The following is a 22,478-nucleotide window of genomic DNA, read 5'->3' as shown; positions in this document are numbered from 1 at the left end:
CTACCTCCTTAACACACTGTGGGAATTTAAGAGAACTGTTGGAACATAGAGATGGTGGACTTGATTCTCTATCAGGGAATGGGATATGATTAACGAACATAAGTGGTAAATTGCATAAGTTCAGTTCAAAATAGAAACACATTAGCAGTTTGTTTTGAAATGTCTAATTCAAGTTGTAGAATGAAAGCAAAGTTCAAATTGGTTGCTACTGGCAACTGCACTGTACATTTGACCACCTATGTTTGTATTAGTAATTTAGCCTGTGTTGTAGAAGCCATGAGGGCAGTGGTAAGCTGACCATGCACACATCGATGTTTATGTTTTTACATGGTTAATTTCCAACTAAACATTAGATAATATGATGCCCCCAAAATACAGTGCTGCAAGGTTCACAAGATAAAGGTCTGGATTTTTATAAATGTTTCACTGACCGACACTGACAGGTGTGTGTTAACCCTTGTAGCGCCTTTGACTTATAATTTAATAGTCTTTAGTCTTGCACACTCTGGTACTATAAAGTAGAATCTGAAGAGATTATAATATTACAGTGGAATTCAAATGAATTATCCATATAATCTTAAAAATTACCCAGAGAATCATGCCAAGTATTAAGAAAAGGATAATGTTTCTAAATGAAATGCTTTGTCCTCAGGGTATGGGGAAAAATGTGGATGGTATTAGTGACTAGAGTAGGAGAGCATCCTCACTTTTACCTTAAGGACAAGGAAAGTCAAAATCTATTAAGCACACTATTAAATAGTACTACTATTGCTATGTAAAAATGCTATATTTCTGGCTTGCCTAATGAAAGATTTACAGAGATACACCTGCTACATTCTACATACTTCAATGAACGGCGCCGCCATCTTTAACAAGGGATGCCCACTCCCTTTCCCTCACTGTCTCTACTGCGCATGCGCCCCCAAAATCCACCCCGCGCCCCCCCGCATCCTTCTGTGTCTCCCCCCCAGCAGCTGCGTCCTTATGTGTATCCACTTATGTGTATCCAACTCGTCAGCACCAACCCCCCCCCGCTGCGTCCTCGTGTCACACACCACCCGTTCAGGTCCGCTCTGCTCACTTCCTTTTGTCACCACCCCCTGCTCCGCTCGCACCTCTAGTCTGCACCCCCCCGCACTGCGTCCTCTTATCAGCATCCCCCACTCCCCGCTTGCCTCTTCCCCCACCAGCACCTGCCTGCCTGCTGTCTCATCTTGTTCTGTCTCAAGCTGCCACTGCATACACTGTTTATAAGGGCGGCGGTCGCCATGGCAACCGGACGCTAGGGGGAGCGCTCCTGCCTACAGTTATGGTGGCATGGTCTGTGCAGGAGTGAGGCATTATGGGAATCTTCTCTACCCAGCTCAGCATTTTTTCTTCCTGTTTGGCTTCAGATCTTCTGAATGGGAGAAATATGGGGAGACTTAAGGGCACTATTGAGAAAACTGAAGGTATGCCTGCATTTTGAGATTAACTCTTTACTAGCCTTTCCTTCTCCTTTAAGGTGTGTGTGTGTGTGTGTGTGTGTGTGTGTGTGTGTGTGTGTGTGTGTGTGTGTGTGTAAACCAGGTGTACTGGTCTGACAGTGTTTTCCTTGTTAGTGCAACAAAAACATATCACTTTAGTTAAAGTACAGTTGCAGTGCCTAGTACTGTTATACATTCACAAAATAACCAAGCAAGTCTTGTTTTAAATCTGCTATTTAAACATGAAAAAAATCCTAGTTGTAATTTGGGTGGTCAGAAATTGTTAGAAATTATAAGATCCTTACTTAGCTTTACTGAGCTATTTCTCAGACATGGGTACATTTGTCTTTTACTCTCATTAATGCATGGATGTTTTAAAATCCAAAAATGCTCTGTATAATATTCCATTAATGTTATTTACTAGGAATGCACTAAATCAAGGATTCACCTCGGGATTCTTAGGGGCAGACTTCTTGGTGTGAGATTTATCAATGGGTCATATTGTTTTTTTCTGTTATTAGTTTTTTTATTTTGTGCTAATAATCCTGATGTTTTTATTAAAAAAAACAAAACAAAACAATGCAAATTTATTGCTCTATGTGTCAAAACCACATAGGACACAAATGTAAAAGTACACCATCTGAAAGCTTGAGAGGTCATGTAGAAGTCAGTGGGAGCTGCCCTAGGAATTTTTTTAGGCATTACTTCAAGGTATTCAATTTTTTCAATTTGGCGGAGGAGTGGAGGTTGTTAATTAAGCTCATGATTTGAGGTGTTCCTGTTTTTTTTTTTAGATTTTTAAATAAATAAGGAGACATTCATGCTTTTTAAAAATGTGCGTTTAGTAGAGGTTGAAAAAATCTCTAAAATTACATACATTTTAATAAATCTGCCGCATAGTGGAACCCTAAAAGTAATTTGGCTTTAAAGAACTGAACAGTTATAAGTGACTTTTTGTTTTTGGTATGATAACATGTTTGGAGAATTTTGAATATGTAACAGATTTGGTTTCACTTTCAGCCAAATCTTTTGTGGAAGATTCGGTACAGGTATAGGACCCATTATCCAGAATGCTCGGGACCAAGGGTATTCCGGATAAGGGATCTTTCCATAATTTGGATCTCCATACCTGAAGCCTACTAAAAAATCAACAAAACATTAATTAAACCCCATAGGATTGTTTTGCATCCAATAAGGATTATTTATATCTTAGTTGGGATCAATTACAAGTTACTGTTTTATTACTACAGAGAAAAAGGAAATCAGTTTTAAAATTCTATATTATTTGATTAAAATGGAGTCTATGGGAAACGGGCTTTCCGTAATTCGGAGCTTTCTGGATAATGGGTTTCCGGATAAGGGATCCGATACCTGTATATGGCCAAATCCAAAAATGATGTATCTGGTGCATCCCTACTCATTACATTCTATGGCTTCAGAATACTCTGTATTCTTCCAGCAGTACAATTATTGTGTAAAAAATATACTCTTTTAAATGTTGATGGCACTTGGGGCAAATGACTGGTGAAAACCAAGTGCCAAACTTTATTTCAGTGCTAATGGGTCTGTATTTAATATTATGCCTTTATTTATTTATTTTCAAATTTTAAAACTTAGTAGGGTTGATTCACTAAAGTGGGTTAATTTTTATCGCATGCTTTTTTTGCGTTAAAATAGACGCATGCGGTAAATTTTGCGCTACCGCATGCGTTAATTTTAACGGATGCGTTAATTTGCGCGCAGAAATGAATACTAACGCATGATTCACAAACACTTAGACGCGCTAAATATCGCATTAGTCTGTGCGAAAATTAACACCTACTTGGGGCAGGCGGTAATTACAGAAAAGTACAGTTAATGAGCTTTTGGCAACACAATATGGACTTTGCAGTGGGATTTATTCAAGTATGTGTTGGCCCTAGTGTGATGCAGCCGCCAGTTTGCAGGGAAATGGTCATTTTCAGTACAGTCATTTTCCGTAAATATTGGCATGTATGTCTAACATGGCGTGTGTTTTTTCACACACGGCAATTTATACGCGGTGCGTTGATTAGCACTCGTTCCGTCAAATACCGCATGAAAATAGTCTTCGCGACTAAAATAACACAAGCAGTATCGCGTAAATTAACGTAGTATGCTTTTAGTGAATCGTGCGTTAAGATGCGAAAAATTAGATGCGATAAAAATTTTAACGCATGCTATAAATAACGCACGTTTTAACGCACTTTAGTAAATCAGCCCTATTGAGATTTGTCAGACCAAAAACTTGGGTCAGTATGATCAGGAGCCATTTAACCTGGTTGTTTTTTATAATGTGAGGAACTAAGCACCAGACATGCAAGGAACATACAAATTACTTGCAGATAATAATGCCAAAGACATGAAAATTAGGGATGCACCGAATCCAGGATTCATTTTGGGATTTTGCCAAGATTCTGCCTTTTAATATGACTTTTGGTCACTTGAACACGGAAGAAAAAAACATTTTTTACTTTTTAATCAACCCTTCCGTAGCCGAATTTGCATATGCAATTCAGTTCTGTGTTCGCCCAAATCTTTTACAAAGGATTCAGGGTTCGGTCAAACCCAAAAACAGTGGATTCAGTGCAAATATAAACATGAAATCTGAAAAGAGAGAAGGCCAAACTCCTTTTAAAGTGCATCACTGATAATAGCCTACATTTCTGGGTTAAGCTGTGCTACAAAGATTATCATGGAAACTGTTTATGGGGGGGGTAAGTACCAAACTATGTAGAATACCCTCCAGGGTGTAGGTATGTTTAAATATCAGTGAGGTGAATGTGACTTCATGGGATGACTCCTCTAGTCTTGATGATCAGAAGGATGCAAATGGCTCACAATTTGGTAGGAATCCATACTTTTCCTGCAAGATGAAATCAAAGGGAATGCATAACAAGGAGGAGACTTGATGTCTGTCACATAGATAATACACACTCTTGGGTTTTGCATTGTCACATTCACTTCTCCCAGATGAAAAAAAGAAACAACTCAAAGCAGTAACACCTTAAATCTGAATCTTATGAATAATCAGCGCCATGGGCCATTTCTCAAACCCTCTTCATTTTTTATTTTTTTTTAAGTTAAGTCTAGTTTTTTTTTAAGTTAAATCTCTTTTAGTGTCTTGTGAGAAACAAGCAGTACTGCCACAATTTTGCATCATGAAAAAAATAATGTAGGTGGTTTTTGCTTCATTTTATTCTCAAAGTAATTTGGTCAATCATGTGAGTATGTATGCAGAAACAAATGTTTGATTGTTGTGTGCTAATCCCAGATCATCTTCTGTTAGTCAAATATCCAGCAGATAAGTACATTGTCCCTCCCTCTGGGTTCTGGCTCCTTAAACAGATGGTGGCAAGTTTCAATAGCCTACCAGCTCCTGTCAGGCTGTTCTGATTTTGCTATGCCTAGGTCTATACTGGCACAGAAGAAACACTACAAATGTCTCTTGTCAGTTATGGGTTTCAGAAGTATCTATTTACATATTCATAAATATTTTTAATAACATGTTGTCATTTATACATTTTATGACTTTGTGGTATATTAATTCATATTTGTGCAATGAACATATTTTGTCATATGTTTTTACCAAATGGCCAGGTAGCAGCCTAGATTGTATATGTATATTAGGATTAAAATAACCATTGTTTTAAGATTAATTTATTCTTTTACAATGCCCAATATAATACCAGTAAAGCACCATAGGTAATTCTTAAGAAAAATATGTTTCATGTATAAAACTTGTAGGTAATGCAAATATACTGTAAGGGAAATGTGGAGTTTTGGTCTTATGGCATAACAAGCAATGTATTTTCCTTTGTAACTTGTTTTTTAAAATTTACCCGATAAATAGGTGTTACATTCAAACTAAATTTGGAGCTTTACTAGTAGCAGCTACTTTTTCATGGCTACTAAACTCCAGAAAATACCTTGCCATAGACATTCCTGAGAATTGCCTCTGCTAAGACACACGTAGAGACCAATATCAGTAAATAATCAGCATTGTCTATTTTAATAGCCACGACAAGTAGCTGCTACTGGTTGTTCCATGTGTCTTCTCCCTAAGGGTGAAGAAACACTGAGCTAATAGTAGCAGCTACTTTTTCATGGCTACTAAACTCCAAAAAATACCCTGCCATAGACAATACTAAGAATTGCCTCTTCTAAAACAGACGTGGGGACAGTTATCAGTAAATAAACAGCATTGTCTATTTTAGTAGCCATGACAAGTAGCTACTACTAGTAGCTCTGTGTGTCTTCACCCTAAGAGTTGACTCATTAAGGTCACACAAATGCTGGAGTAGTAACATGTATTGTAAATTGCATAACTTGTATTAATGATGTATTTTGATGCAGTTTAAAGTGTACTGTCCTTCCTATCTATGTTATCTTATTAGGTATCATTTTTAGCAACTGGAACAATAAAATGCTATCATCCTGGCAACCATAGTCGCAAGTAAAAATAGCAGAGGCTAGGTACTTAACACCACTGAAATTAAATTAAATCTACAACTCGGACCCCACTTGTTATAGAGGATGCAGAGAAGTAGGTGATGAACTACATACTTGGTGGATGAGCCCCCAAATATAGGGACTTTGGAAGGGCATCTTCAGACTTATCATAAGCCAACTAATAGAAAAGGATATTCAACCAGACCCTCAGCTTGCACTACTATTCTATAAACCAGAATGCTTAACTAAAACAGAATTCAAACTCTGCGCCCAAATCTGCTTAGCAACCAGATGTGGAATAGCCAAAAAATGGAAGGCGGCTCCACCACAAACTTCTGAAATAATAGCCAAAATCTGGTGGATATCTACAATGGAAAAACTGACTGCACTCATTCGCCACAAAATGGAGACATATGAAAAGACATGGTCCCCATGAACCACAGGAAACAAAGAAAATGTATATTTGCAATAACAAACAGGCGAAAGTCCAACCACACCCTTTTCCCCCCCCTCCCCTCTCCTCTCTGTGATACCTTCTGACAACTCTATTTTTCTCTCTCTCTACTTTCCCCCCTATATGATTTGTATGTAAATGATTCTGTTACAGAACAATTAACAACCTCAACGTTTAAAAAAAAAAAAGAGCAGAGGTTTTTTGCAACTAATGGCTTGGCCTTCACAAGTAGCCATGCCAGGAAGTTGTCTAGAACTTTTTCATCTTGCTGAGAGTAATAGGAAGCATATTATCAGCAATAACGAGTGTTACCAGTTTTGTTGCCTTCAGTTTGTTCATGTTCTAGGTCTAGGCTCTAAGCAGTAACTGGTGTTTCACAGCTGTGGATCAGGGTATGGATTGTGACCTCACCCATTTATTGTCCTTTAAGTGGAAGGTTTTCAACTGGGATTAGTAAATTCCAATTTGATGCATTATGACTTATTACAAAATAATAACAGCATCATGCATTTTGACAGGAATTACAATTCCAGAAATTATAGTGACACTTTAGGTGAGCCATTCATTATGCACATTAGGGAGCAAGTTATGTACAGTGTATCCTGAATACCAATTTTTGCTTCTTAGTGTCTTTGTCATGCATAATAATGGGAGGTATTCCATGCAGCTTGGTAGGGTCCCTGTGGTGCAATTATGAATTAACTGTAATGTGTTTCAGTATGAATTTCATGATATTCTATATGTAGGTCATGTTCTTCTGACAATTGTTAAATAAATCTTAGATCTGGTATATAACTTATAGGTTGAACAGATTTGGTAAATAGAGTATGTCCCATTTTAGACTGAATTTATTTTATAGTAAAACGATATGAAGACTGGGAAGATCCATTGCTTTAGACTTCTGTATTAATATGCAATTATCATTTTTTGGCAGAGTATTGTTGAGGTGCATATTGTTTGAATATTGCATTCATTTTGTATGCTAAACCTGACTATTTATGAGGAGAACTGAATTAATGGCCTTGTGGTATAAGTATAATAATTGCAAAGTTGCAAAGAAGTCACCAAATATTTAGATCACATTTAAGAGTGATCTAAATGATGTAATAGAAATGTAGATGATATAATGTGTGACATTATAATGTATCCCGATACATTTTTAAACTGGAGCCATATGCGTATATTTGCAGATGAATTATACACAGTTGTTGGTTGAGCCCTGGGTTGAATGCCTGAGTATGACCATGGTCAGTCTGGGACATTGGACACTAGAGAAAAACCTGGTGGGCCCCTAGCCTACATGGTCGACCCATGCCCTTACCTAGGGTGCTGCAGACAATATCCTAGTCCAGGGATGCACCCTCTTGTCCAATAGCTGCAAGTTAAGGAGAAAGAATGTGGTAAGCGGTAAACTACATATGTGAATGGAGGTGGACACTGGGAGGATGTGGCCTTAAGGTGGCAAAAAAGGCTCTTGGGGTCACAGCACCTTGGACACTCCAGTCTGACTTTGAGTATGACTACATTTTAAACACTACATTTTAGACCCACTAACTGTTCAGGTCTCTCATCAAGAAAAAAAAAACACTGCTAATGCACAGACTGGCTCCCGCTGCCTCCAGGCATGCGCAGAAGGCTCTCCACCTCGACTACAGGTAGTCGATGTAATGAGAGACCTGAACAGGAAGTGGGGGCAGGCCTTCACTCTGAACAAGAAAGAAGAGCAATCGAGCAGCTTGTAACTCAGGAACCAGGTCAGAAAGAAGAGAGGGACAAAGGTAGGCAATTCTGGGAAGCTGTTTAGAGTAATTTTATTAATAGAAAAAAAAAAAAAGGTTTACTTATTCTTTAAATGGGAAAAGTTAAGGCAAGATCTGGTCTACCCAAATAGTTTTGATTCCTGCAGATCCACCATAACATACATAATGGTTATAAAATAATACATTTATAGTTTTGTGTGAGCTATTTCCTGAGGGAAAAGAGGTTTTATAATTTTCTATGCACAGGGAAGGCTGTCTAAAGGGAAGAAGGGACCTTTGTCAGTATATGAATGTCAACCACTAAATTAATAATCTACAGGTATAGGACCCATTATCCAGAAAGCTTCGAATTATGGAAAAGCCATCTCCCATTGACCCCATTATATGCAAATAATTCACATTTTTTAAAATGATTTCCTTTTTCTCTGTAGTAATTAAACAGTACTTTGTACTTGATCCCAGGTAAGTTATAATTAATCCTTATTGGAGGAAAAACAATCCTATTGGGTTTATTTAATGCCTTAGTTATTTGTTAGTAGACTCAAGGTGCGGAGATCCAAATTACGGAAAGACCCCTTATTCAGAAAACCCCAGGTCCCAAGCATTCTGGATAACAGGTCCCATACCTGTACTAAGACTAGGGCCAAAAGAAACCCTTTTACTGGCAAGGTGCTAGTTTCACATAGACATTTACAGTTAAACATTTCTGCAGTGTTTTACGTAATGTGGATGGGGTTTCCCAAGCATAAGGCATCTTTTGTAAAGCAGCCTTTTTTTTTTGTCATATTGTGACTTTACACTGACCTTGCATATTCAAGCCAAGGAATAGCTCAAGGTTATTTCCCACGTACATAGCCTGGTTACATAAACAAAGTTGTTTTTTTTTGTTGATTCCCTGTTTTCATATTTATATGTCATGAAATATTCCAGTCCACAAACATGTAGGGCACATAAGGTTGCACTTTTGTTCATATGGAATAACTGTGCAGTAAGTCTCAAAAGGCCTTACAACCTGCACGGGTAAATTTCTGCTTGAAATTACATTTTCAGATGCATAGAACATACTGGTGTAATGCCTGAATGACACAGGAGGGTTGCGTCTGATGTAGTGGGGTGGAAGTAGTGTTCATTTGTCTGTAAGGCAGATAATCTTATGCCTTGGCAAAAAGTGAGACATCTCTAGCCAGTTGGACAGTAGTTACTGATCTAGCATTAGCTAAATAAGTATTGCAGAATATTGCAGATGGGTTGAACCAGGAGAACTTTAACTTAGGAAGAAAAGCACTCAGTGGGTCATTAGTCCTATGCATCACAGAGCCAAAGGTATCTGGGCAATTGCCAAGGTCCCTCTAAGCCATGGCCTGTGTGCAAGCACACATACATTTTGAGATCAGTGCACCCAACAAAATGCACACACATGTGTGTGTGTGTGTGTACATAGCCAAGAAGGAATTAGAGGGAACATTGGAACTGCTACATAAAAGCAGGATGTCTTTACTGGGTAGATACTATCCCCCATATGTAATTAAAGGCACTAAATTTCCCCCGAAGCAGTAACCCATATCAACCAATAAGATGATTGCTTTTAAACAGGTGACCAGTAAATTCTACCTGCTGATTGGTTGCTATGGGTTACTTCTCCTGGGCAAACTTAGTGCCTTTTATTACATATCCCTATTTGTGTGCATTTGAGCAGTACACTGTACTAGGATCAGCAGATTGATAATGTGCTTTGCGCACACACACATCATATGGGTTGTTCACAAAGAATTTAAAAAGTTTTTTCTTAAGATGTGTATTGCCTACAGATATAGACAAAATAAATTACTCTGTAATTGGTGTCTGTGTACTCAGGGGATCCGGTTGCTTAGCTCAGTAATTACTTTTTGTAAATATTGAGTGTATTACATTAAAAGTGTATTCAGTTTGACTTTGTTACATTTTTCTTTTCAATTTTATAATGATATTTAACTTTACCTGACACTAGCTGCACAAAGTTTTTATAATTGAAATGAAAAACAGGTGATGTTTTGTTTTTACATTTTCTGTAAAACAGGGTGGTATTTAGTGTTATCTTACATCACTTTTCTCTGTCGGTTTCGCACGCTCCATCTGAGGCACAGAAGCTTGATCAGTAAAGCCCTGTCACCAGATGGTGGGAATTCAGTTACTGTTGAGCAGGGAAACATGGTGACCTCATTCCTGGCATGGAGGCCGAAAACAGAGGAAAATGTGAAGTTTATCTGCATCAAACAAAATTGCATTCCTGCATAATATGTGCAAATATTTTTCAAAACTCTTATGTTAATATTTATGTAAATTTGTTAATAGACCTATAAAGCAAAATATGTATAGAGTGAGACCTACAAGTATGTTTGTCAAATGATACGGTCACTGAGCAATAGCACAGCTATTATTATTCTAATACACATAAGCCATGAATATATTGCACATTATATCCTTATAAATTGTGCTTAGTGATGTCATTAGTTTGTGTTTTATTACTCACTGTGTGTATTATTACAAATGATGTACCCTCTATTGTAAAATATGAAAATAGACGTCACCTACCTCATTCTGCCAACTTCCCTTGACTTCAATTTTTCACCTTTTCCTTCTTAAAGGAACAGTAACACCAAAAAATGAAAGTGTTTTAAAGTAATTGAAATATAACGTACTGTTGCCCTGCAATGGTAAAACTTGTGTGTTTGCTTCAGGAACACTACTATAATATATATATATAAATACGCTGCTTTGTAGCCATGGGGGCAGCCATTCAAGCTGGAAAAAAGGAGAAAAGGCACAGGTTACATATCAGATAACAGATAAGATAAGACACCATTGTATTTCACAGGGTTTATCTGTTAGCTGCTATATAACCTGTGCCTTTTCTTCTTTTGAATGGCTGCCCCCATGGCTACACACCAGGGTTTATATAAACTCTAGTAATGTTTCTGAAGCAAACACAATTTTTACTAGTGCAGGGCAGCAGTACATTATAGTTGAATTTTTTTAAAATATATACATATTTTGGTGTTACTGTTCCTTTAAAGAAAGACACCTATTTATCAGATTACTTGTAATTGTTCTTGTTTTGCAAGTGTTTACTGTAAATTACAGGGCCTTTTGCTCCTTTACATTGATTATATCTATTGCCAGGCACTCTTGTATCTTTCATTATGCTATGTTGTGGTAATAATTTTCATTTATCAGTCTGTCTCTGCCCACCTATATGTGAGGATGATAGTAATGTGCAGGCTCTGTTGTTGTATGGAGCTCTATTGAAGCTACTAACTAATTCTGTGATAAAAATTGTTGATATTATTTACCCACGCCTGCCTTTTCCCAAAACTCAAACATTGTAGGTGGAAACTACATGGAATTCTCAAAACGCACTATAATTTAACTTTTAGAAGCACTTCGACTAATAGCAGATGGGTTGTTTTCAGCAAAGATGCCCATGTTTGCACTTGACTGTGAATGACTGATGCCACTTGTGCTGTTATGTACTTTAGCCTGGTCATGTAACCTACTGCCAAGTAACATTGCTCCTTTTCACTTTCTGGCAGTCAATCACGTGTGGACTCTCATATGTAATATATGTTTTATGTTTGTAGGCCAGTTGGATAGATATTGTGGAGGCACCGCCACTTTGTGTAGCTATTTAAACCCTTTTGCACCTCAGATCCTGCTTTTTGAAAGTGTTAGCGCTGTGTGCTTTGGAAGGGCCTTGGGGCTCTGCAGTCCATTAAGAATATTGATTTTATCAGACAGTTTTTAAAAGGAGCAATACCAGTGCAAATCTAATTACAGCATGAAGCTCACAAGGCCTTGCTTATCCTACGCTAACACTCAGTTATTTATTGAAAGCTGCATTCAGTTCTTACCAATATGGAGATTTTATTCCGATAATATAAATATAGCCAGTTTCCTATTAAATATTTTTTCAGGCAAATCCTTGTCTGCAATATATGATACTTTGTAATGATATTCCACAGATCTGCTGATGTTACCTTATCACATTGACACCTATTTCATGAGAAGTCAAAATTGTTAGCTTTATATTTCTGCCAAATGTAATGCTGATCAGATAACTCTGGTAGCATCTTTAGGTTGTTGATTGAAATTATATTAATTTATATTAAATTATGGTTATTTTAACCTTGCTTCTACCCTTACATGTGTACCTGTAAAAGACCCTGAGGTTTTTATCTATGTTTTGTATTCATATATAGCAGATGTCTCCTGAGCTTAGTTATTGTTCAGATGAATTGCTAAGCCACGTATTTTGGTTGGGTTCAAATTGTAGTTTCTTTGAATGTCACTGAAATAAATATCTCTTGTGTAGTTTTAGATTTGCTCTGTAGGTCTGCGAGTCAGTATGAATACCTTATTGTGGGAAGCACAGTCAGATCAAATCATAGTGCTAGCAGTGTATAATAAAAAGCACAATGGAAACCAGAGAGAGCGAGAGAAATCTCCAACTTGGTCAGTGTATCATATATATATATATAATATAAAATCAGTCTCTATAGTGTCTTTACTCCAAAGCTTTTAATCTTGCGGGGTGCACAGCCAAATGTAATTATTGAGCAGTAAATATTCCATGACCGGCACACCCTTTAAAATTGTCATAAGTTTATTGCGAACATATTGTACTAAGACTTCTGCCTTGATATAGGTGTATGTTGGAAAAAAATTGCTATCACACTCCTATAATTCACTTAAAGTACCAACTGCAACTGGCAAACTCAAGTGTAAAGCACTAATATGGAAGCAAAATTTTGCACATTTGGTTGCTATTCATAAAGGTGCTTTCCCTTCCATTCAAGCAGTACTGGGTGTAATGGATATGAGTGCTCTGGATGAATATTCCTAAAAACATTGATAAACAAAAAAAAGGGTCATATGGTTTGTCATATAAAGTCTCTATTGAAAAAGAAATATGGAACTACAGACAGAGTTTTTAATCTCCCTCTGCCGAATACATATAAATAAAAATTTTAAGTTGATTTTTTAATTTAAAGTTACTCTTTACTGCTGCAATGTCCAGCTTGGGACTTCTCCAGTTACATGGGAGTAAAAGAAACAATAGGTAACCTAAAAGCAGTTCTAATGTGTAGCGCTTGCTCCTTCTGAAAGCTCAGGATCAGGCACAGTGCACTGAGATGGCTGCCTACACACCAATATTACAACTAAAAAAATACATTTGTTGGTTAAAGAATAACATTTTAAATGGTAGGGTGAATTATTTGCTATGTAAACAGTGTCATTTAGAAATAAAAAGTACACCATAAAAATCATGACAGAACCCCTTTAAACTTAAAGGCACATTACAGCCATGGAAAAATAAAAAACATTTTGCTGTGGTTTTCAGTAATTATTTATTAAAAAATATGAATTAAAAACCACGATTGAATTACACCATAAAAAAACTTGAAAACCACTAATTTGTAATTGAGTCAATTTTAATGGGTCCCAAAGTTTGAAAAACCTTGAATTGTCTAAATAGTTAATAATTTTTTCCTTGCGAACTCCCATTGACTTCTACATTACCTTGCATGTTTTTAAATGCTTAAGTATTATATTCATGGTTTTTATGGCTTTTTTTTTTGCTTAATAAATTTTAAAAAACAGCATTTTTTTACCATTATTCAAATTCATGGTTTTTAACTAAAAAACCTTGAATCGTGGGGAAAATTACAAAAATGAATAAATAACCAACTTAATTTTGAATTGTATTGTACTTTTGTATATATATTTACATTTTATTATTGTGTTCTCATACATAATGTGTTTCAGTGTACTGTGCTGCATATCCAAACAATGCTTTATAAAAAAAATGTATGTGTATATATTTACATAGACGTGGGAAGTTTTGTTAGCTATTGAAATCTGGATGAATTGTTATTGAATGTTAGGGTAAGGCAATCAATTACACAGGATACAAATGTGTTGCAACCTATTGGCATCAGTTTTTTCTGCTTTAAGTTTACTTTTTTGTCACTGTATCATTTGTAGTATGACAGACAAATAAAAAGCAAAGACAAATAATATACATATAATTTTATATGTATAAAAATAGATATTTTTTTTTGTTGTTCACATGTGTTATAACGCTGTACAGAAAAGACCATAAGGGCAAAGGGAAAGAAGAAACAGGAGAAGGTTCTTGTGAAAACAGCATAAAAAATAAGCATTTTAATTCATGGCTGAATAAAGGCTAAGAGCCAGATCACTATGACGACTAAACATAATGGGCTGGTAAGAAGGTTTAAGGGGCTGGAGCGGAAGCGTGTCAATAGCTATGAAAGCCCAGACAATGTTGCTTTACATCTTAAGGATATATTTATTAAGGCATTAATGAGGGGAGGAACATTGGTTCCATTTATTTGCTATTATGCTCGGTCACTATTAGGGAAAATTGGATCTCTAACACAGTAAATAAATGTGTCTAATAAAAAGTGTGTGGCCAGGCATAATAGTCAAGGGCAATCAACCACCAGCAAACTGATCAAAAAGACTTTTTTTTTGTAATCCTCACCCACTTTTCCTTGTAGTGGAAGATTTTAGGTAACTTTTTAAGGTTCCTTTTTTTGGTATAGAAAAGAGTTTTATATTAAACCTTAAAAATTAATTTAAAGATATTTTCAGGACATTTTCTCTGTTTCATCTTTCCACTTCTGTTTGTATATTTCATTGATATGAAGGCTGTTGACATCTTTGTTCATCACTGAAGGTTGTTCTTGATGCATTCTTCTCCAAGAATGCATCATTGTAAGTTCTGGAGAATTCCTGCATAATATAAAACAGAAAGACAAGTTAAGAAAACACCATAAAAAGTATACATAGAGAAGCATAATGCTAGCAGGATACCTAACATCTCTATTATTATGACACGGACTGCTGTTGCCTGCTTGTATTGTTTGCTTGTATCCTATCCTTTCCAATAGAAGTAACTGTAGGTGTAAAAGGTACCAACAGTTGACCAGGTACCCGCTCTGGACAAACAGACAAAGGAGCACACATGACATGGCCAGCTTCTGAGCACACAAACGACAAGAACAGCAGAAACTGTCCGATTGGTAGCTGCCCAACACCCTGCTACCAATATCTGCACTCCACCTTTACTGGTTTCCCCTTCTGCCACTCTCCACAGGATCCACTATAGGGGCAGATTTATTATGGGGTGTAAAAAACAGCAACAAAATTCGCCACACATCAGCAGGCTTTGGTACATAAAAATGGCGTAATTTTTTACGTGTCTTTTCCAGCAATTTCTGCTGGAAATAATAGTGTGAAATCTGGCAATCGGACAGTGTAAAAAAAAAAAAACACCTTGATTAACCTGCCATTTATTTTACACAGCTTTTTACACCATTTTTTGGCAAATTCTATTTTACACCGCATAATAAATAGGACCCCCTAGTGTCCTCCCAACTGTTCTTTTTCTGCCATTTCTGATTAAAGAACAAGGAAAGACTGATAAACTGGGAGGGTCCAAAATGTTAAATACCCCATTGACAATTTCAATGTTTTTTTTCCCCTTTTCTGAAAAAAAGTGCTCTGGCCCAGAAAACGTTCTAAAGATGCACTGCGTTGCAGTCTTACCTGTCGCTTCCAAGCACCCCTCTCTGACTTAAATTTGTACATTCACAATAGATTAAAATTATTTTACAATACTTTGCATTTGCAAGTTATCTTGCATTTGCAAGTTATCTGGGCTGGTACAGTTTTCTCCAAAAAGGAGCACTAACCCCATATTCCTTGTCCTTTAACATCAGTGATCCCAGTGGATTCATTTGAATCTCAACATTTTGCAAGATTTGAACAATTATTCAACTAAATGAAATCCGAACCCTTAAAGCCATGTGACTTTACATAGTAAGTTGGGTTGAAAAAAAGACATACGTCCATCCATAATGCCTATCTACCTGCCTAACTTCTAGTTGATCCAGAGGAAGGCAAAAAACCCCATCTAAATCCTCTCTAATTTGCCGCAGAGGGGAAACAATTCCTTCCTGACTCCAAAATGGCAATCAGACCAGTCCCTGGATCAACTTGTACTAAGAGCTATCTCCCATAACCCTGTATTCCCTCACTTGCTAAGAATCCATCCAGCCCCTCCTTAAAGCTATATAATGTATCAGCCAGTACGACTGATTTGGGGAGGAACTTCACAGCTCTCATAGTAAAAAATCCTTTCCGAATATTTAAATGGAACCTCCCTTCTTCTAAACCTACTGGTAAATAAAACATTAGAGAGGTTATTATATGATCCCCTTATATATTTATGCATAGTTATCATGTCACCTCTTAAGCGCCTCTTCTCCAGTGTAAACAAACCCAAGTTGGACAGTCTTTCTTCATAGCTGAGACTTTCCATACCCTTAGTTGCCATTCTCTGGACCCTCTCTAACTCAATAATGTCCCGTTTCAGCACTGGAGACCCAAACTGAACAGTATATTGTAGATGGGGCCTTACCAGGGCTGTGTAAAGGGGAAGAATAAGCGATTTTTAAATTAAGGATTTTATAGGTTTGAGATTCTTTATCCAGAAAGCCCTGAATCATGGGAAGACCATCTCCTATAAAGCAAACAATTTAAAAATGATTTACTTTTTCTCTGTAATAATGAAGTTGATCCTAACTGAGCTGTATGAATCTACATTGCAGAACAATGATATTGGGTTTAATAAATAAGCAGTCCAAATAATAGATGCTATACTTGTAATTACTTGCATCTCAGCCCATCTTAACTTACATTATGGGACTCATTTAGTAACCATGGATTTTTTTTATTTTAACCATGATTCAGATTTTTTTTTAAAGGTTGCAGAGAAAAAACAAGGCAACTTTTCCAAGATTTACAATGCGTATAAACGGCTACAAAATCCGAATTTGACAATTCACCAGATTCAATTTGCAGACTTCTTGTAGAAGTCAGTGGCAAAGGCCCCTTTCCTTGGAAGTTCTTTCTTTTGTCTTGAAACTTTTGAGATTTTGCAAGGTTTTTGTTGCAGTGACAATTCAATAAAGTCGGGATTTTTGCATCGACAATTCGAAAAATTCGAGTTTTTTAACGACTTTTCTCAGAGCGATTGTTCCTTGTGACTTTTTTTTAGTAAATATCAGACATTCGGGAAAACAAATTTAGTCGAATTTGAAAATAAAAAAAAAGAGAAATTTTGGAACTTTAGTAAATCTGCCCCTATGTAAACCACTTTATGGCAAAGGGCTTTTTAACCTATAATTTTCCAATCAATTGATCTTGACACAACCAAATGTAATCAATTTAACCAAAACAAATTTTGAAGAAAAAAATGAAAAAGCTCACTGTGTGCTTACAGGAACATTTTTAGTGTACTACTTGTTTCTAATAGCATCATCTTCCCATTAGGGATGCCTCAAATCTATAATTTCTGAATTTGTATGCATATTGAATCTTCTACAAACTGAATTGTCTAAACAGAATTCAGCAAAATATCCTAGGAATAGACCTGATCCCTAACTTAATCTTCAATTTAGTGCTTTTCCAGTTATGATATTTGAAATTTTGTGTTTAGGATTTCCTAGGCACTGCACTGAGCACAAAAAGGCATAGAATGCAAAATTCTGATTCTGTGCCTGTAGTTATTTTGTATAATTTTATTGGTCACATTTATATTTCTCTCTTGTATTTATTAAGGGGTAATTGGTTGCGTATTGAGTTAACAGAGTCAGGAGAATTTTTTTTATAGCTGTGTTTCTGTATGTTTTAGATGCATGCACAAAAAAAGACAATGCTGCTTATGGTTGTTGTCTACTTCACTATGAAAAATGTGACTTGGGTTGGGCAGTACACCTCCCTATCCATTTGGAAAGAATAGAAATACTATATGTAGTGCTAGGATACACGCTCTTCTGTGAATTATGCCTAAAAAGCAGCATTCTTTGTAGCATGTATGGGGTTACACTGGTGATGTGGTGACTTTTCCTGACATTGTGATTGTTGATAGATGATAAAGTGAGGAGCGGCAATTCTATTAGCAAAATTGTGAGGAGGCCTTTAGACAACAGCTGACGGTTTGTTGAACTTATATTAGGGGGTATTGGTGGACATACAATATCTGCTGTTTGTGGTATCATTGTCTGCACTGACACCACTGACTCTCTGTTTACTTAGTTTTCTCTCACATTTGCATTCAGACTCAGTGTTTGCTGCAGAAGAAGTGATTTGTATTCCAATGGCAGCCGTTGTCTTGGTAACTTGAAGGGAAGCAAGAAACTTCTGTAAAAGGGAACTCTCAAGCAAACATGTGGTCCCCCAGATATATGGGAGTTACCATTTTTGCAGTGTTGCACTTTTACTACTGTTTAGTAATACATCTGTTAATAGTAAATCGGTATTAAGGACTGATTCCAGGGGGAATGTAAATGGCAGGCCCAGTGTTATTAGATTTCTATAAGCAAAAAGTACAAAAATACTAAGATAAGAGATGCCCTTCTAACAAAGAGTTCATTATTGCAGTATTTTTGTTGTGTTTAGTAATTGACTGTACACTAATTTTAAGGGACAAATCAAGAAGTACGTTTATGCATATATACTTATGTATGTGTGTCATTGCATTTTTTGTGACACTCTTGCTCCTGTTACTGCGTATGTTTTCCTACTTGAGTGGGTAATTACATTGTAGCATTCTTTTTCTTGTCCCTGAAGCAGCTAGCTCTCTCCTGTAGGCATTTCTCCTACCTTTTTCTTTTGGTTCTCTCCCACTGCTTTCTAATCACATTTATTTGTGTAGTTTTCTACATTATTAAAATGTAATCCCTATTTTATGTAACATGCTGCTTTCAGAAGGTAACTATGGTTTCCTTTTCATAACACTATGGCAGTGGATCCATGTAACAACTCAGGTTGCTTTGCCGTCACTATTGTCACAGTTCCTGGTCATTAGCGCATAGTGATTTTCTATAGCCACACGAAATGTAGTGCTCAGTGAGCTCTATAGGAAATGGTGGGACCCTAGTTGCCTGTGTGCTCTTAGCCTTAAAGTTGAACTGTTGCTATTATAAAAATACACTAAACTGTTGTATGTTTAATGAACACAAAATGTTTATATTTCTTTTGTATTGTTCACTGAATTATTTGTGAATTCCTCAACCTAACCTATTTTTCCCCTGGATGTACAAAAACAATAATAGGACACTGACTGATTTAAACAATGTTTGGGTGTTTTTGTAGTAAGGGTACATGTTGGGTTTGGAAAGCTCCTTAACAAACCATTAATGTCTCAAAATATTGAGAAAAAAACCCCAACCTGTTTGTGAAGATTCTCATTTATCCAGGTCATGGTATATCTGTAGTATCGTTTCGCCAGTCATCCAACTGGCCTTCTCAATTCAGAATGAACACAAAATGTTCTAAATTTAGAAAGGCAGTTGGATGACTGATGAAACATCTTCAAGACCAAAACAGAAAGTCTAGTTGATTTGACTTATTAATACAGATATGTTTGTGAAGTAATTATAAGGAAAAACAGGTTGTTTTTTTTCTCAATTTTTTGAGACATTAATGGTTTGTTAAGGAGCTTCCCAAACCCAACATTTTCTTTTAATGTAGAAATACCCAGAAAATATTGCCCTTTTGTGTCTTTTCTCTGCTAACTCGGAGATCACCTAATAGGAAATAATGCAGCTCTAACTGTAACAGAAGGAAGTGTGGGAGAATGTAGATGAAGTTGGGTTTTAGAGCTGTTTTATGTTGTATACTTTTATAGAGACCTACATTGTTCAGGGGTATAGTTTTCCTTTAAGCATCTATTACAATTTAGTGTTTTCACTATCCCAACTCTGTTAGCTATAAGCACAACTGGCATAAACTGTGTCTTGGTGATAGAAGTGCCCAACACAATGGACAAGAATCTTTTGCAACCCAATTTACTATGTAACTACATGTGGTTGACTTCGCAAGCAGTCTAGTTATGAAAATCACCTTGTGATTTACTTGGTGACAGCTCACAGTACAATATTATTAATTTTTTCCAGTACCATGAATATAACTGGGTCTAATTGTTAATAACATATACTTGTTCTAAAGTAGATGTGATCATGCCATTTCTTTGTTTTAGCTAAAACAACTTGTGGGGAAGATGAGTTCACATGTAACAGTGGTCACTGTATATCTGCACGTTGGAAGTGTGATGGGGAAGAGGAGTGCCCTGACAAAAGTGATGAGTCTGAGGCCACTTGCAGTAGTGGTAAGTGCTCAGAGGTCTACAGACTATTAAATGTTTAGATCACCTCCATTCACTGTTAAAATGCAATGCCTAATGTATATTTCAGCTTCTTGTTTTGCTTAAGACCAAGGATAGCTGCTATACTATAAGACATAGTATAGCAAACAGTATCTAAGTAAGTAAGTAAGTAAGTAGAGTTTTATTGTCATCCCGACAATATACTTACAGTACACAGTACAAAATATCGTCCTCCTGAATCGAAATCGAAAAAAGGTGCAATACATAACTATAATTACTATAATAATAGAAAATTAAATTAAATTAAAAAAAAAAAAAATCACAGAACTATGCAACACAAAATCAGTGCAGTGGTAAGGTAAAATGACTAAATGAATAAGCAGTACAGTACTGAATAGTGCAATATTATAATTATTGGAGAGGGGTAAGCAGCATTATAAACATTGTGTTTTTTCTTCTTCCTTTCAATTTTGCAATCCAATAAATGTGCAATGTGCAAGTTTATGCAAAAATTTGATAATATTCAAATAATTATGAATGATTATGATTAATAATTAATTCAGGGGTCCCCAACCTTTCTTACTCGTGAGCCACAGTCAAATGTAAAAAGACTTGGAGAGCAACACAAGCATCATAAAAGTTCATTGAGGTGCCAAATAAAGGCTAAGATTGGCTATTAGGCAGCCTCTATGCACACTATCAGCTTACAGGGGGCTTTATTTGGTAGTAAATCTTGTTTTTATTCAACCAAAACTTGCCACCAAGCCAGGAATTCAAAAATAACTACCTGGTTTGGGGGCACTGAGAGCAACATCCAAGGGGTTGGGGAGCAACACGTTGCTCACGAGCCACTGGTTGAAGATCACTGGCCTAATTGGTTATTGATGTTATTGGTGATATACCATGGGATGTAGCACAAAGCAAGTACAAATGCATGCAAATGGAAAATAAAAATTGTGTGTGTTAACACAAAAAACAAACAAAAGCAAAAAGCATGACTGTAACACAATTAATGGACACTACTGGGTTGTTTATCAGAGTTCACGCCCGCTCCTCATTTGAAACATGGACAGGGACCTTAGAGGATCTATAAGGATCGCCAATAAAGGAGCCATTTTTATAAACAGTATTAATTTTTAGACCAAAGTGAAACCAGCACCATCTATTATTCATTTATTCACCATCTTTTTACATTTATCCTATATGTCTCCTTTAAGAGAGACAAGTTTCATGGACAAACAAGCCCACAAATTTAGGAGAAGTTAGAGTACTCATTTAAGAAGCAATTATTACAGTGGTTGGTTCTTAAATAACTAGGCTATTTAAAGGGTATGTCAACCCCAAAAATATTTTTTTGCATAATGAAAGAAAACATAATTCTAAGCAACTTTCCAATATGAAATAATTAAAAATTTGTAGTGCTTTAAACGTTATTTGTAAATGTAATTGCTATTGAAAGCTGCATTTGCTGAACTCCTGGTTGTTGCATTTTAAACAATGTTGCAAAGGTCTTGCCTCTCCAGCAATACAGGTCTGTCAGTCTGCTGCCTTGTGTTACAATGTTTCAACAGTCTGAGCCACCAGGGCAGAGAATAGAAAAGGACAGGCAAACACTACTTCTAATAGCAACTATATATACAAATAACTCAAAAACCATTACAAACTTGTAATAAATGTATATTGCAAAGCTGCTTAGAATTTTGGTTTCTTTAATTAGGCAAAAAATTATATTTTGAGTTGCCTTGTCCTTTAATAACCAAGTAACTTGCATACAGGTGAATGTAGATTCCATCTCATTATACTACTCTTTGTAAAGGAAGGTCAGAGGTTTTAGTGACAGATATTGTGAGATCCCTAGTTATCAGTTTTTTATGCCTTAGCAAGCATTTGGGTGCTTAGTGAGTAAAGTAAAGTCTTATCCTGTGTGATGCAGTTTTCTTCCAATGCAAGCACCATCTGAAGATGGCAGGAATTCTAGGGTTAATAAGTGTCCAGTAAAATGCAGGTTTCTTTGTGCACTAATCCAATTATTATTAATTGTGGCCTCCTGGAGAATGTTGGCTGCAGAACTGTAAATGTAATAACTAAAGCAA

The 22,478-nt window shown here is 36.3% G+C and overlaps 1 protein-coding gene across 1 annotated transcript in view; it reads left to right on the top strand.

Annotated features, from left to right (window-relative positions):
• lrp8 (LDL receptor related protein 8) overlaps window positions 1-22,478 on the top strand; it is a 77,159-nt gene that overhangs the window by 19,329 nt on the left and 35,352 nt on the right. Inside the window, exon 3 of the mRNA XM_004914015.4 lies at window positions 20,260-20,388. Coding sequence (XP_004914072.1) covers window positions 20,260-20,388 — 129 coding nt within the window. The remainder of the gene's footprint in view (window positions 1-20,259; window positions 20,389-22,478) is intronic.

Source organism: Xenopus tropicalis, chromosome 4 (assembly GCF_000004195.4).
Source record: "Xenopus tropicalis strain Nigerian chromosome 4, UCB_Xtro_10.0, whole genome shotgun sequence".
Lineage (NCBI taxonomy): Eukaryota > Metazoa > Chordata > Amphibia > Anura > Pipidae > Xenopus > Xenopus tropicalis.
This window is presented reverse-complemented; position numbering and strand designations above follow the sequence as displayed.